Source organism: Mytilus edulis, chromosome 3 (assembly GCF_963676685.1).
Source record: "Mytilus edulis chromosome 3, xbMytEdul2.2, whole genome shotgun sequence".
Taxonomy (NCBI): domain Eukaryota; kingdom Metazoa; phylum Mollusca; class Bivalvia; order Mytilida; family Mytilidae; genus Mytilus; species Mytilus edulis.
The window spans coordinates 41,327,058-41,342,635 of record NC_092346.1 but is presented as its reverse complement, the minus strand read 5'-3'; the positions used below and the strand labels follow the sequence as shown (position 1 = coordinate 41,342,635).

The 15,578-nt window shown below is 31.9% G+C and overlaps 1 protein-coding gene across 1 annotated transcript in view; it reads left to right on the top strand.

Annotated features, from left to right (window-relative positions):
* Positions 1–15,578, top strand: part of LOC139516523 (protein phosphatase 1 regulatory subunit 14B-like) — a 29,445-nt gene that overhangs the window by 2,474 nt on the left and 11,393 nt on the right. The window contains exons 2-3 of the mRNA XM_071306687.1: positions 3,512–3,839; positions 13,768–13,854. Coding sequence (XP_071162788.1) covers positions 3,512–3,839; positions 13,768–13,854 — 415 coding nt within the window. The remainder of the gene's footprint in view (positions 1–3,511; positions 3,840–13,767; positions 13,855–15,578) is intronic.

Genomic DNA, 15,578 nt, shown 5'->3' with positions numbered 1-15,578 from the left:
TAGTATTTTTGAAGATTATCAATTCATTGAAAAAAAATGCAAAAAATGAATTATGTAAAATCAGAGTTGTATTATATTTTCTGATAAAGTCTATCAATATTAAAATCAACTTGGATGGTCTTTTTAAAACCCATCATTGGACCAAACGTATTCAGTGATCCGACTTCAGGCTCACTTGAAGTAAAAAACATATAAATTGGACTATTTATATGATAACATGTTATTTCAGTATTTGACGCAAACTGTGAGTATTGTTTACACAGGTCTATCATTGGCGGATCCAGGAGGGGTTCCGGGGGTTGGAACCCCCCTTTTTTGACCGATCAATGCATTTAAATGGGGTCATATAGTTGGAACCCCCTCCCTTTGTCTGGGTTGGGACCCCCCTTTTTAAAATGGCTGGCCCCGCCCCTGTCTGCAAATGAGGTGCCGTGCATAATCAAGGTTGGCAAGGTATTACCCGGTCGAGAGAACCCTGGTGGCAATACTGCCTGACATGGTTAATACCGGGCAAAGTTGAAAAAAGTCTAAAAGTTGTTATCATGAATTGTTTAAAGACGCATCTTCGGACGGTCCAAGCTGTCTTTTTCGTCATTCATTCCCTAATTATAAAGTAAAGCTTTATGTTTGTTTTTTTTAGTACACCATTCGTACTACATTTCCAATAGGTCGCAACACTGAGCTGTGTAGGAGCTGAGCTGGTGTAAATAAATTACTAGTAATGAAAATATAAAAAGCAAAATTATTAAATTGAAATTTACATTTTTCTTGGCTCTCTAGCTTTTACTTTTCTGTTATATATAGCCCGTTATTAGGAATATTCACAAACGTAATTTATTTACAGAAATGTATACTAAAGCACTACTATCATAAGTGCCATGCATATGTTATTGAAATGCGTAGAAGCTCTTGTAAATAAATTCACAAATTAATTATAAGGAAAATATAAATATCAATTTGATTAATATTTCAAATCGACCTCAACTCACAGGTTAATCGTCTACTATATAGACATAACCTGTTGTTCAGTGGTTGACGCAGTTTGTTCAAGATGTGGTTCATAAGTGTTTCTCTTTTCTCGTTTTTTATGTAGACTAGACCGTTGGTTTTCCGGGTTGAATTCTTTTACACTAGTCATTTAGAAACTTTTTATTGCTTGCTGTTCGGTGTCACTGTGAGCCCAGACTCCCTGTTGAAGGCCGTATTGATAAACTGGTTTACTTTATACAAATTGTGACTTCGATGGAGAGTTGTTATATTGGCACTCATTCAGCATCTTCACATTTCTATTTTATAGACTATATCGATGTTATTTTACCCAAATGTGTAGACTGAGCTCTATAGTAAACTATAAATCACGAAATGACAATAATTTAAAGGAATTCATAAACAATGATTTGTATAGTAAATTGAATCCTTGGTTTCTTTGATTAAAATTTCGATTTTTCTATACATGCTTATTTGGATGGAGAGTTGTCTCATTGGCACTCGTACCACATCTTCCTATATCTATTAACTCATCTGTTTTATTAAGTATAGCGAATTCGAAGATGTCATTTTAATCAAATTGATATGAGTTAAAATGACACCAATTAACAATGATAGACAAAAGTATCTCCATTGATGCTTCCTCCATTGATGCCTCCTCGAGGTAACACACGGATACTGGTCTCATTCGATGCCAGGCCAAATTGATGGAGATCGGGGAGCAACAAGGGCTCCGTATAGATGCAGTTTGTAGACCAACCGGCGTGTGGTTATGCACTAGCACTCATCAATCGTGTCCCAGCTATGGGTAAATAGTCAGTCAGATGTGGGTTGATAGCCCAGAAAGGCAATCCATCTAGGAGAGACAACTCTGATACCAATCCGGGTAGATCTGTGCTCGTAAGCCTAGGTCGGCATTCGATCTAGGGGAATGGAACCTCAACTACAAATCCACTGGCCCTCCAGGTTAGGGGGTTGAGAACAAGACTAACTATCTCGTCTCATAAAAAAATTCTAGTTACGGAAACCAGACCAGTAAAACTAGTTGAGTCCTTATGTGCTGACAGGCACGAAGAGGATGAGTGAGTGAATGAGAGAAAAGTATATTAGTAATAAACTGTGAAATTGAATTGAAAAAAAGATATATTAAAATATATACAGTTTTCACAGGATCGTTGCTGCTACAGGTATATAATTATACATTACCATGGCTATAAGTAGAATATTTAGAGAAACATAAGCATTTTGATTGTTCCGGTATTCGATACTTCGTTGTTTGGTTTTTCTTTTTGGTCAACTTGTGGTTTTGTTAAACTGTGTTGCTTTTGTTGCATTATCATTAATATCAACAGAAGGCGATGTTACGAAGGTTTACTCTATGGAGATAGCAATCATCTGACACAATAAAAAAAAACCAGTAATCATGATTGTCGTCAACCATAGACCATCTACTAGTATAAATATGTCGAGCTACTGATCGTTATAGTTGTCCGTCACAGGCTTGAACAAACGTCAATAAAAAGTAAAATTACAAAAATACCTAACTACAAAAAAAAAAAAAAAAAAAATCAAAACGGAAACGCAAATTCAAAAACCCATACACATTAAACGAATGTATTTTAACAACTGTCATATTACTGACTTGGTACATGCATTTTATTATCGCGATAGAAATTGTAGATTAAACCTGGTTGATAGATAGCTCAGTAAACCGGCTTCTCACTTGACTGACAGTCACACACAATTCCATTATATAATGACAACAATGTTTTAGAAAAAAACAACAGACATACGGTGGTCTATAATTGTTAACTTCTATATCATTTTAGACTTTTGTGGAAAGTTGTCTCACTGGCTGTCAAACCACATCTTCTTAATTCTATATATAAAAAGTAAACATGTAAAAAAAATTGGTAAAGCAATCAACATTGTGTTCAGTACAACTTCTGAATCACACATGATAAAAAATATTTTTATGTTAACAAAGAAAAACAAAATAGCACATATATAATATAATGACGTCGACTGGCTGAGTTTCTGATTTAGAATATGCCTAGAACATATAAGTTGGAATAGAAACATGCCCGGATAGCTGAAGAACTGGAAAAAATAATTACTTTAGTAATACTGTACTGAGAGATTAAAAAGCCTCAGGCTTAATGGATATCAAAATATAATAATAATAATTGGAACTTATAAAAACAATCATATTTTGGTTGTATTTTTAATTTTTATTTTCATTTCCTTAATTTCTAAGACGCTTTTCGGTTTAATTGTTACAAATATCTATCGTAACCTTTCCCATCTTTCGTTTTGTACAACGATTTTACATATCAATTTATCAAGATAAACACTGCGCAAGGATATAAGTGATTTGACCAAAGTAATTCTTATATTACTTCATGAACAGATATATTACCTAGTTGGTATTCATTCAATCTTATGTGTTGTTGATAGCCACATGTTAAGTTGTACAAATTATACCATTGCATTATATTAATTCCTGATTCGATTTGATTCCAAGGTCTAAAGCTAAAGTAAACGGAAAGTCCCGATCGGTAGGATTCCACACTGTGATGGCTACGTACACAACTGCTACTTATCCATCACAAATGGATAATTTTAGATCAAATGGACAGTCTCCGAACTGTGAAACAAAAAGACAGACTTCCTCAGGATCAGATTCACCGCGTGGACATGTTGGATTTACACATCACCGAGATGAAGAAAAAGAAAAACGTCAAAAATATTTGACGGCACGTTACGGACAACACCAAATGACGTTGATTAGAAAACGTTTAGCAGTTGAAGATTGGTTGTATGAAAAGTTAAGGACATTACATGATTGCAAGGTAAGGGTCTTGATGAATAAAGTTTTATTATGCATGCATATTATGATAATTTGAACTTTTAAGCTGAGTAGCAGGTGCCCGTTGTTATTGAATTGCTACAGTAACTCCCTTTGATGTTTTATGCCAAATTATGGATAAAAATTGATATTTTATCCTATCTGATGAATAAATATTAGATGTCAAAAGAATAACATAATAAGGGAATTAAAGTGGGTTTTTATTTGTTGGTTCCCCTTCAAAATCATTTAATGGCACATATTTACAACAAAAATTTATATTAAATAATAATGCACAAATTTTCTTAAAATAATATTTTATATGAATAAGGGAGATGTGATAAACATGAAAGAAACAGCAATTCAACAATAAAATAACATTAAGAATACAATCAAAAGACTACTCAGTTGTGAAAAAATAGATGTTACATGTATATGTATATTTACAAGTTTTTATGCCAACATATGGGCTTCGATCACTAAAAAAAAAAGAAAAAGAAAAAGAATTATATTTTGTTATTATTTAAAAGTGTGTTTGTGTTATGTACAGGTGTGTTCATCAATATTTGCAAATTTCAATTTAAAGTATTTACTTAGTACACTAACAAAATTTTTTAACACTGAAAGTAATACCACAGCTCTTTAGAGGAATAATTATTTTTCTCTTAGAGAGTTGTACATTTGTACCTAACAACAACTGCAATGAAAAAGAAGTGTCCAGGACCTCATTAAGACAAGTTGTAGTGATCCCCTTTAATCTTTCTCCCCTGAGAAAACAGATTTATGCATCCAGAATGTGACATTTAACATGTCTAACAGCAGAACATAATTATCTCCTGAAAATTGCAAACAAAGACAAGTTTTATTAAGTAGACTCTCCGAAAAAGCTGCCTGGCCATGCACAGAAGTTTTATGATCATTAAACTACCTTTTAAAAAAACAGATTTAAACAGTTCCTATTTGCCGTTTGACTTAAACAGGTCCTGAGATTAAGATAAATCATACTTTTTTGTATTGTTTATTTTGATAATACGAATAAATTGATCATCTTTGTTTGTTAATGTATCGATTATTCAACATAAATCAGATAACAGGTAAAAATCGGATTTAAATTTCAGCACAATATATATGAATACACAGGAAATGATAAAAGGTTTTAAAATTTATATCATTGTTCAAAATTTATGTTTCCTGAAATAAAAAAGTAATAAAATCTTATGTATTTATTTAACAGAAAGGTGTAAACAAATGTATTTAAATTTTATTGTCTATGAATTCAAATTAAAACCACACACAATGTTATTTTCATTGCTATCCACTATAAACATGGTAAAATGTAAATCCCAAATGTTTGTCATATTACAAAGTGTCATATAAAAAAGTTTGTTATAACCAGAAAGATATGAGGTTAACCAAATCTGGAAATCTCCAAAAAGTTTCATAGTCAATAAATAGACCACTTTTATCGAAACATTTAAAGGGCCAAAAAAAAGAGTCATAATATTATCCAAAAGTAATAACATTAAAGCCGTACATATACAGATTTATGATTCTGATAATTCTGATTCCATTATGTGGTGGAACTAATTATATATTATAAGCTACTATTTTTATTCACAAAAAAGAGCCAATTATAATTACATGTTATAACTTAGTACTAACAGAACTTTGAATGTTGCAAATTAAAAGTAAAGGTTGGGCTGAATCAAAAGAAGCATTTAGGCAAGCCTCAATTATAAATGAATAAAGAGAATTTGCTGTATATATCAATGAGTCAACAACCCACCAACAAAAAAACCCAAGCCATCTTGCCCTTGTGCATCTTCGCTAGCCAAGGGTTAGAATCCACTCCCGTTCTCTCCATTGAGAACGGGAGTGGAACGTAACCCTTGGTTAGCGAAGATGGCCCTTGTGGAGCAGTAGCATTATTAAACATGTTATAAATGCACAATCATGATAATCTTCTGAAACAAGTGTTTTCATGCCTTGATTTTTGTTGTGGCTATAGTTTTGCTCAATCTTTTTTGTTCTGTGTAATATTATTGTAAACAGTTGTGTGCCTTTTGGATATTTTTATCTGGCATGATATGTTGTGACAATCTTTTCATTGGGAGTTTGCCAGTTATTCGATTTTCAATCAAAAATTTGTAATCATTATTTAGATCTCTGTCTCAAAAAACATCTGTCAACTTCAAAGAATTTGATTTGTTTACCAATATGTCAGTTTAAATTGAATTTGTCTTTCAATTTATTGTGAACCAGTTCACAAATTATTCGCCCTAGATTTAAATTTGAATGGTCTTAGTTTGTAGATTATTTGCTTTGTATATTGAAGCCTTTATACCAGAATTCAATATATCGGTAAAGTAATAGCAAAACAGACAAATTGAAACAAGTTTAAGGTAAAATGTATGTGTGTACATGTATACACAAGAGTTTATTCCCCTTTTAAGAACTGTTCTGCTTGCAGATAACATTATGTGGCCATCAGGTTTGATTGCCAATGTGACGGGACCAAATGACACAACTATACTTCACTGTACAACTTGTTTTCAACAAAAAATAAGCCGTTATTTTTATCAACATGTGCAGTCAAATATTCAAAATTATATAAGAAATCATTGTTACTGCATTTACTATCATTTCATGACTTAATAACCATTCAAACAGAGCAGTGGACTGTATAATTGAAGTACTAAAATTTGAGATTTAACTCTGCAAACTTAATTTGAAATTTTGAAAGACATTAAACTTTCAATTTCTCAACTAATGAGCAGTGTCTAATAGAAATCTACCTTATGCAATTGCAAGTTCATGTATACTGTAGATTACAGTCGTGTGTGCTGTTGTTTGTTTGTCCTTTTCATTTTAAGCCATGGCATTGTCAGTTTGTTTTAGATTTATGAGTTTGACTGTCCCTTTGGTATCTTTCGTCCCTCGTTTACTTTGATTGATTTTTGAATATTCAAATACTTAATAAAAGATGAATTTTGTTTTATATGGTTCTTTCAACAACTCAATTTTCAAACAGGGATTTTTTCAATTTGAAATCAGTTAACAGATGTAGTGGTGTTCATTTGAATACGGTCGATTTCTATATGATGCAGCTAAAATCATGATTTCTCAGAGTACATGACACATTAGATGTTGGTAAACAGACATTTATACTGTCTTTAGTTTTATATTCATGATGTAATATACATATAAAACCCTTCTAAACTATCATGATGGTCTCCATATGCATAGACACATGCTATACATGTATATACACATGCTATACATGTATATACACATGATTTTCATTTGGATGTAATGTCGAAACTAATTAAAAGGAATATTTAGAAATGATATAAGAAATATGCTTGGTCAGTAAAGTCTTTCTTCTCTATCTATATATATATATGCTAATTTATTCCAGATGCATGCATGATTCTAAGAGACCTAAACAATGTGTGTGAATTCATGAAATAGGAGATAAGAAACAAGCATATATTTTCTAGATGCCACATTAAAAAATTGACAAGTACTAGAGGTTTATTTGTACCCATTTAGACCCCCTTTAAGTACATGCACACGTTTTACATTCAATTGATAAACAAAACTTTCTGTCTTTCAAGTATAGCTTCAATTCATCATTGTTCCGTTCTGCCCTTACATTATTATGTAGTTTTTTAAAATAAATGCATTAAACTACCACTTCAATTTCTGGGTGTGCAACACTTTTTTTTATGTAAACACAACTTGTATCTGCATTTAATGAAATAAATGTGAAAAGCACTTATTTAAAGGATTATAAGATGATAAAAGATGGTCTTTTGAACTTGGAAAAATGAAAGTCATTGCATTACCGGGAAATGTTCACCTGTAAATGTAAATACAAATTAGTAGGATTTGAATACATTAAATATTTTCTTCTTAATCAACCAAACCAGATTTGTGGAATTAGAAACTTGGAATACAGAGATACACAAGCTTTGTTACAAGCAGTTTAGGAATTAAAGGTGTTTAGAGGATTAAGATGTTAGTGGACTCTGCCTAGTTCCAACGTCAGGCTGTATCACAGTTCCTACATGTACTTGACAAATCTAAAACTTTCATTTACTCTGTACATTTCTTACTACCTTAATGAAAAATCCAGGATTTTGATTGGTTGTAAGCTAGTTTTTTTTTAAATTTATTTTCTTTTATCAGATGAATTTGGTTCATATTTCAACATCACGGGGGCATGGGGTATATGCACACAAGGATGTGCTTTTGTTATATACGGTATACCCCTTTGATTGTGTTTGCCAAAACGTTTGTGCCTGAACATCATGTTGTAAATTCACTTATTTCTGTAGATACATGTAGTATACCAATACATGTATGTTCATATTCAACATGTTTAGTTCCTGAACTAGGAAATCTAGTCTAAATACACTTAATTGTCTTAAGAGGCTGTCCAAGTAAATATCAGGCAAATCCTATGATATGGGTGGCACAACATAATTTTTTTCCCATTGTTGGTTCCAATGCAATGTTTATATCAAACAAAGGATATATATGTCAAAGATATCGTTGAATCAACAGTGGATGGCTCAGAAAATGATTTTATAGTTCACTTACAATGCAACAAAATTTTGTACAAAATGAAGAGTTATCTCCCCTTTTCAATGAATTTTCAGTGCTTTCTATGTACTTTTTTTCTCTTTATTTGTTGTAGTTAATAAAAAAATAAAATTTAACTTTGAGAAAGAATGAATTTGTGATATGAAATAGATAAAATTTGAAAACAAAATATGTCATGTGCCATCCACTGCCTGGTTTTTCCATGGACACCCTCTTAAATTGATTATTGACTACATCCAAGTTCATGGAAAAATCAATTTCTGTAATGATGATTCATGAACTGGCAAGTTCAAGATGGTTATTACGCTTAAGACAACAGCACCTTTTCCCATGGACAGTAAGCCAACAAGAACTAGTATTAAACTTTTCCATTGGGGTCCATATATTTATATATATTTGAAATTGTCCATAACTCTATAACTTCAAAATTTATTTAAAACATCCTTTCTATCAATCCCCCCATCCCAATCCTTCGATACAATTCTAGGTAAAACACTTCCTAGACAAATCACTGAGTACTTATGTGTTAAACTCATTTTCCTTGAAAGAAGGAAAAGGAAGTTACTTTTAAAAATAAAATTGAGTTAGAGCAATTGCAATTAATAAATGGAGTATGGACCACCAAAACCGATCATGGATGGATTATTACCAGAAAAGCCCAATGATTTGTCAGATTTGGACATAAATGACCTATTCATGTATATTTTGATTTGTAGAATTATTAGGGATGAATGATGGAGCATATGTAATTGTACAAATATGTAGATAATAAAAGATTTATGACAATAAACAAATATAACCTGACTTGAGGACATGACTTAACATAAACCAGATGGTTAGCATAGTATATGGGATTTACCTGCCCAAAGCACAACCTACTATACCTGGAATATCTGCATATAATTACACGGTACAATTTCTAAACAAATTACTTGAAAGGAGAAAGCAACCAGGAAGCTGTACAGTCTTTTACGTAATTGCTTGAATTACAAAGGAAGAAGAAAATTTCATAATCATAATTCATAATCAGAACAACAATTAAATGAAACCCTATAAACTACAAAGACAATCAGTAATAATCAAAACAAGGACATATTGGAATCTGGAATAATTTTGAATTCTGAAAAATTGATGATGAATGTTTGATGAAAACTATGTTAATTAAACTAAAGATGGTTATGCATGCAATGCATGCCCTTTATTTTTAGATGAAAAACCGAGAGCGCTGTGATTGTCATAAGACAACTAATCGTTAGAGCCTAAGTGACATGGGTATAAGCAAATATAGGTCGGCGTATGACCTTCAATAATGAGCAAAACACAAACAGTATATTTCAGCTATAAAAGGTTAACATAATGAAAACGAACTATAAAAAAAACTATTTGTATAATATAAGGGTTTACATAAACCAAGTTTCTGACTAGTATTTGAAGTACTTTTACGTTAAAAACCTTGTGATCAAAAGTGGACCAAATAATGGACACTAGTTATGAACAAATACCCAGGCCTGTATGCCAAACCCTAAATTGATTTCATATAAAAAAGTTTCAATGAACTGAACAGATTTAACCAAAGACTTGATATTATCACTTAAATCCCATGCATGTTATTATATCCTTTCGAAGGGGCTGTATATTGTCATGATTGTATTAACATTGATGAAGGCCCATATGTACATTCCAAAAGAAGAAATGTACATGCTTATGTTCTTTTCTCATTACTTGGGAACCCCAACTGTTCATTCAGATAATGCGATTCTTTCATGTCTTTTATTTAAGTTATAAATTACAGTTTGTTATTTTTCCCTGTTCTACAAATTGACATTGGTGTGTATTTAAACTTCTGTTTTGACACGGCCATTTCCACTTGAGATGTAGTCCCTATTCTTTGAACTTTCTCCTGTTATGATTTTTATTTACCTTTCATATACAAACTAAATGGACACGGAATATAGACCACCCTCTTCAATGAATCTGTAAATATAAATGTTTTCTAAATAGTAGCCAAATATTTATAGATAAGCAGGGACTGAAAGGGTTTAAGTGCGGAGCGTGATATGTCAATTTTTAAATAGCAAGAAAATAAAGGAAGAGAAAATGAAAGAGAGAATGAGCATTTGAAGATGAAAATTGCAATATAATTTTTTCTTAGTGGAATGGTTACATAATTTCTACAGAATTTTTAGCGAGATGAAAAAAAAAATAACCCTTGAGGGGGCTCCAATTACAGTTATGACATGGTCATCTTACAAATGATAATATTTACATAGGCCGCTACCATATCTCACCCTTGTGTCTACTTATCTTTTATTAAAGGAAATACTAGTGGCAAATTGCCACAATATCCCAGCATACCATTGTTTCCGGGATATACCCTGTGTGATGGATTTCCTTGTAACAGGGAGTATCATACTATGTCAATAGTGGTTAAATAGTACCAAAACGATGATATATAGGACATCTTTATATATATAAAGGAAACGATATGTCACATTCTTCGAGAAAAAAATAGAAGTTGATTACTTTTATCGGATCGTTTGTGGTTGATAGATAATTTATCAAGAGACTGTATTGTTTTGTAGTATTGTTCTCAGTGCATGTATTGATACACGCATATATGTTATTAAGGAAAAGACAACATTTTATTTGCATAGGTGTTTAAGGCAGGGCTTTAAAATATCAAAGTCCATGTATTAACCTTAATATCTTTGTTGAACATTTTTAAAAATTCAGAGGTATGATATAAAGTATTTATAGGTCTTATGTATGTTTTCCGTAAAAGCATTGACCCAGTGTTTCTTAACCGAGTTTTTCACAAGCTGATAACTTCCTATGATGCAGTATAAAAATATTTCAAATGGCCTTAAGGAAAATTGTTGATTGAATCCCAGTTGTGAAAAATTGATGGACAAAAAGTGAGCTGTAACGGTCAAATAATAAAGTTATGTGATGTTCACATTTCACATAAGAAATATTGACATTTAGACATACAAATTAAAACCAGTAGTTCAGTCTGTGTCAGTAACATTACACAGCAAGAAGGTCACTGTGACCTATATTTCTCAATATAAAATTAGTGTGAGATTCTATGACATTATAAAAAAGAAGATGTGGTATGATTGCCAATGAGACAACTATCCACAAATGACCAAAATGACACAGACATTAACAGCTATAGGTCACTGTACGGCCTTTAACAATGAGCAAAGCCCATACCGCATAGTCGCCTGCTTTTGAAGTTTTGGAAATAATCTATTGAAATTTCATCAGTCTAAAAGCATTTCATACATAACAGTGACCTGATTGATCATACAAGTCATATCATTGAAGTGAAAGTCCTCAAATCCCCATGGCCATGATACATGTATATCTAGGGTCAAATACATATGTTTGTATTTAGTTATCAAGGACAAATATGTTTGTCAGGGTCTCAGGCCATAGTCAATTATTTAAAATGAATCTCCATTATCTAAGACTTTGGAATTCAAAAATTATTTATATACAAGATTTGGATAAGAAAACTTTATTTCATCAGGAAATTGAAAGTTATTTATTTCTTGAGACTTCAGGATGACATATCCTCATTTTAACCTTCATTTAAAGTAGCTTTCCATTTTTGCAACCAAAATAGGTATCAAGTACTTTTGCACTTAATGACATAACAAAGGCTGCTTGTTAACTCTAGTGCACTTTATGTTTACTAAGACTAATAATAGAACTGTATGACTAGAAAAGTTACTATAATTTAGTTAGTGAAATGCACCATAAGTGGTTTAAGTCGTATGAAAACAGAAGGAAACACTTTTATAAAACATGAAACAAGGAAAACAAAAAAGTCATATTCCTTATAGACAGACAATTTATGAATAGATCTGTATCACATCTAATCACTGGCTATCATGACATTAGAAACAATAGGTTCTGCTTTCCCCAATTCATTCATTTCATTGCTATCTTGTACAACAGTGTTTTGTCTGCTATTTTGATTGCCATCCAAAACAGTAGTTTTCCACTTTCTTGAACAGCAGATTTTTGTATGATGTTCCATGATTGCCATTCATAACACTTGTTGTTACTATCTTGTACGGTAGGTTTTGTCTGCCATTTTGATTGCAATTGCAATACAAACCCACATAATGAGGGGGATAGGACCTTTATCGGGACTCCCGGATCGGGTGTTTTTAAGCTCAGTATTTCAGGATTGACCTGTTCTGGATCCGGGAATTTGGGATGTCGGGATTTAAATTTTTTTAAATTCTGGACCTCAGGATTTAGAGATCAGGACCTGTCCTACCCCCCTCTATAATAGTATCTGCAGTACAGATAGTCAGTAACTGGGTGTGAGTATACTACATAGCTGATGGTTGTGGTATACAGAATTAGTCAGTTTGTTTTAGACTGAGTTTAGGCCCATTATTCATTGATAACACTGAAGGTTTACACCATAGGACATGAAAAGTCCTGAAACATGTTTTAGGGGTCATAACTTTCGGTATTTAGCACAGACTTCTGACCTATGATAATATTTCTCGTGTTTATGTGATGTACAAGTTTACAGTTGAATGGGACAATTTAGTTATGTATGAAATAACATGTTGAAAAGAGGAATGAGGTCACATTATTTCATGTGTTTTGTGATTTCTTTACTTTTAATAACACGAGTGAGTGGTTTAAATTGAAAAAGACGGTGATAACTATAATATACTGAATAAATGATTAGACTATCATGACTATGGAAATGTACAATGAATATTAGACCTTGAACCAAACCAATATCAAAATGAGGAGATGTGGTATGATTGCCAATAAGACAACTATCCACCAAAGTTTCTTACCATTTCAATCGAAATCTCCATGGACGAGGGGTGGCAAAAGACAGTGGCAGATCCAGAAATTTTCATAAGGGGGGTTGGGGGAGGGGGAGTGGCGGCAGGCCAGTGACTATTAAATGAGGGCTGGCTCCAGTCAAGCCTCATTGATTCCCTATATAATCAATTTTTACCACAAAAAAAAAGGGGGGGGGGGGAGGAGGAAAAAGCAGAAAAGGTGATAAACTTTGTGAAAAATGGTGAAAAGACCAAAACAATTCACAAAACACTACACAGAAAACAAAATATTTAGTAAAACTTACAAGGCCTAAATATCAAGGGTGATTGCAGTTATGAATGTTTAGCAATTTCTGTTCCACTAGTGTCACCCACTGTAAGATGCACATAAGAGTTCATAAACTGTAAATTGAAATTCGTGTTTGTTTTTGTTGCAGCTATTCATTAGATTTACAAGTGAAACTTCAAATTGAAAATGAAAATTATTTGTAATTTCAGATTGATACTGATGACCATGATTGTGAATTAGATTTAGAGGAAGTTTTGAATTTAGACACAGACCAAGAAAGAATTAAATATATTCAGGTAAGCATTTCAAGTGTACTTGGTTGGGACTTAAGTTTAATTTTGTGATTTTAGGAAAGACTTTGATGTTTAGAATTTGTAGTTGTTTCATGTTATCACAGTAACCATAATTCATTGACCTCTTGCTTGCTTGTTTTGTTGGTTGCTGTCTCTTTGAAAGCATAAGCACATATATCCTTAATTAAAAACATTTTCAAAGGTATTTATGATAATGTATAAAAATGGCTGGGGTTGTAATCCTCGATTTATTATACCCCTCTCTGAAAGAACGGTTTTTACTGTCTCAAACCTGTCTATCAGGCTGTCCCATAAAATTTATGTCCAATTTTTCTCAGAAACTTCATTGAAATAAGAGCTGATTGAACTTCCATTTAATTTTATATTCTTACATATAATGGCCATATATGAAAGTTTTGTCACTATTTTTCTCAGAACTACAAATCTAATGTCCTGGAATTTGATATCTGCTTATTTCGTGCATGCTTTACCATGTTGTGCCTTTTTTTTTTTTGTCCCTTGGTTACGATCTTTTTGTTCACCGAATTCTTAAAGCAGAGGGGGGTATCATACTATCATTAGTCAGTGATGGCTCACATTTCAACTGATTCATATTTTGGAAAGGGTAGGATCACTTCTTAGTAAAAAGAAGGAGAGATTAATAGAATTTATAATATCTGTGCTCTTAGTTTCAACAAGAATAAAGTAAATCACATTCAATTTAATGAAAATAATGGTTTAATACTCATTATAGTATATAAAAAAATATCAATAGATTAAAAACAGGATGTCATATGCATGTATCATACATTATTCGTGACATCAATCTCATAGAAAAATTTAATATTACGTTCATGATTAAAGTATTTAGGTAAAGAATAAAGATAAGTTAATTGCACATAAATTCAAACATTTTCAAAGAAAGACTGGTTTGTAATATGTTTAATGAATTGTAAGTAAGAAGCTTATTTTTCTCCGTTCCTCATTATGACATAATAACAGTATTAAGTCTAGGATATGAAATGAAGGATTGTATGCCCTAGTTTTATGTTATGGAAAAGTCATTTACACACGACTGAAGCATACACGTATGAATAAAAGAACATGTTGGTTAAACTGATTGAAACATACACATATGAATAGAAGAACATGTTGGTTAAATATTCATTGAGAGTGCAATTTAGTATTATATATATTTCAAGGGGTTTGAGTTCGAAATCACACTTTGTGGTGAATTTTCACACTGAATGCTAGTGATTGTTTGTGAATCTCTAGAGTGAATACCTTTTGATTATATAAAAGGGGATCTGAAATCAACTTCAATTCAAGCTTTTTCTATTTTAAACAGAAGTTAATTAGTATATATATATAGTAAATTTATTAAAAATTTCAACTAAAGCACAATCTAAAATTTGGAACTTTATATCCGCCTTCAGATTAATTTGGCATATCACTTGTAAAAACATATAGAAAACTGATATAAGAGGTCTTTTAACCTATTAATTCCAATAGGTTTCAATAATTACATAATATACTAGTAGATATGAATGTTCTTTAAGACTTGAAATATAATTCACTGTTTGAACAAAGCTGACTTTCTTTTTTATTTGAAGTGCAATAAGGTGGTGTTCACACTGAGTCGGAGTCTGAATTCATTTAAACTGTTGATCATTAATTTAATAGTATAAATCTAATTTTGAAAACAGTTGGAGTTACTATTGACTTTG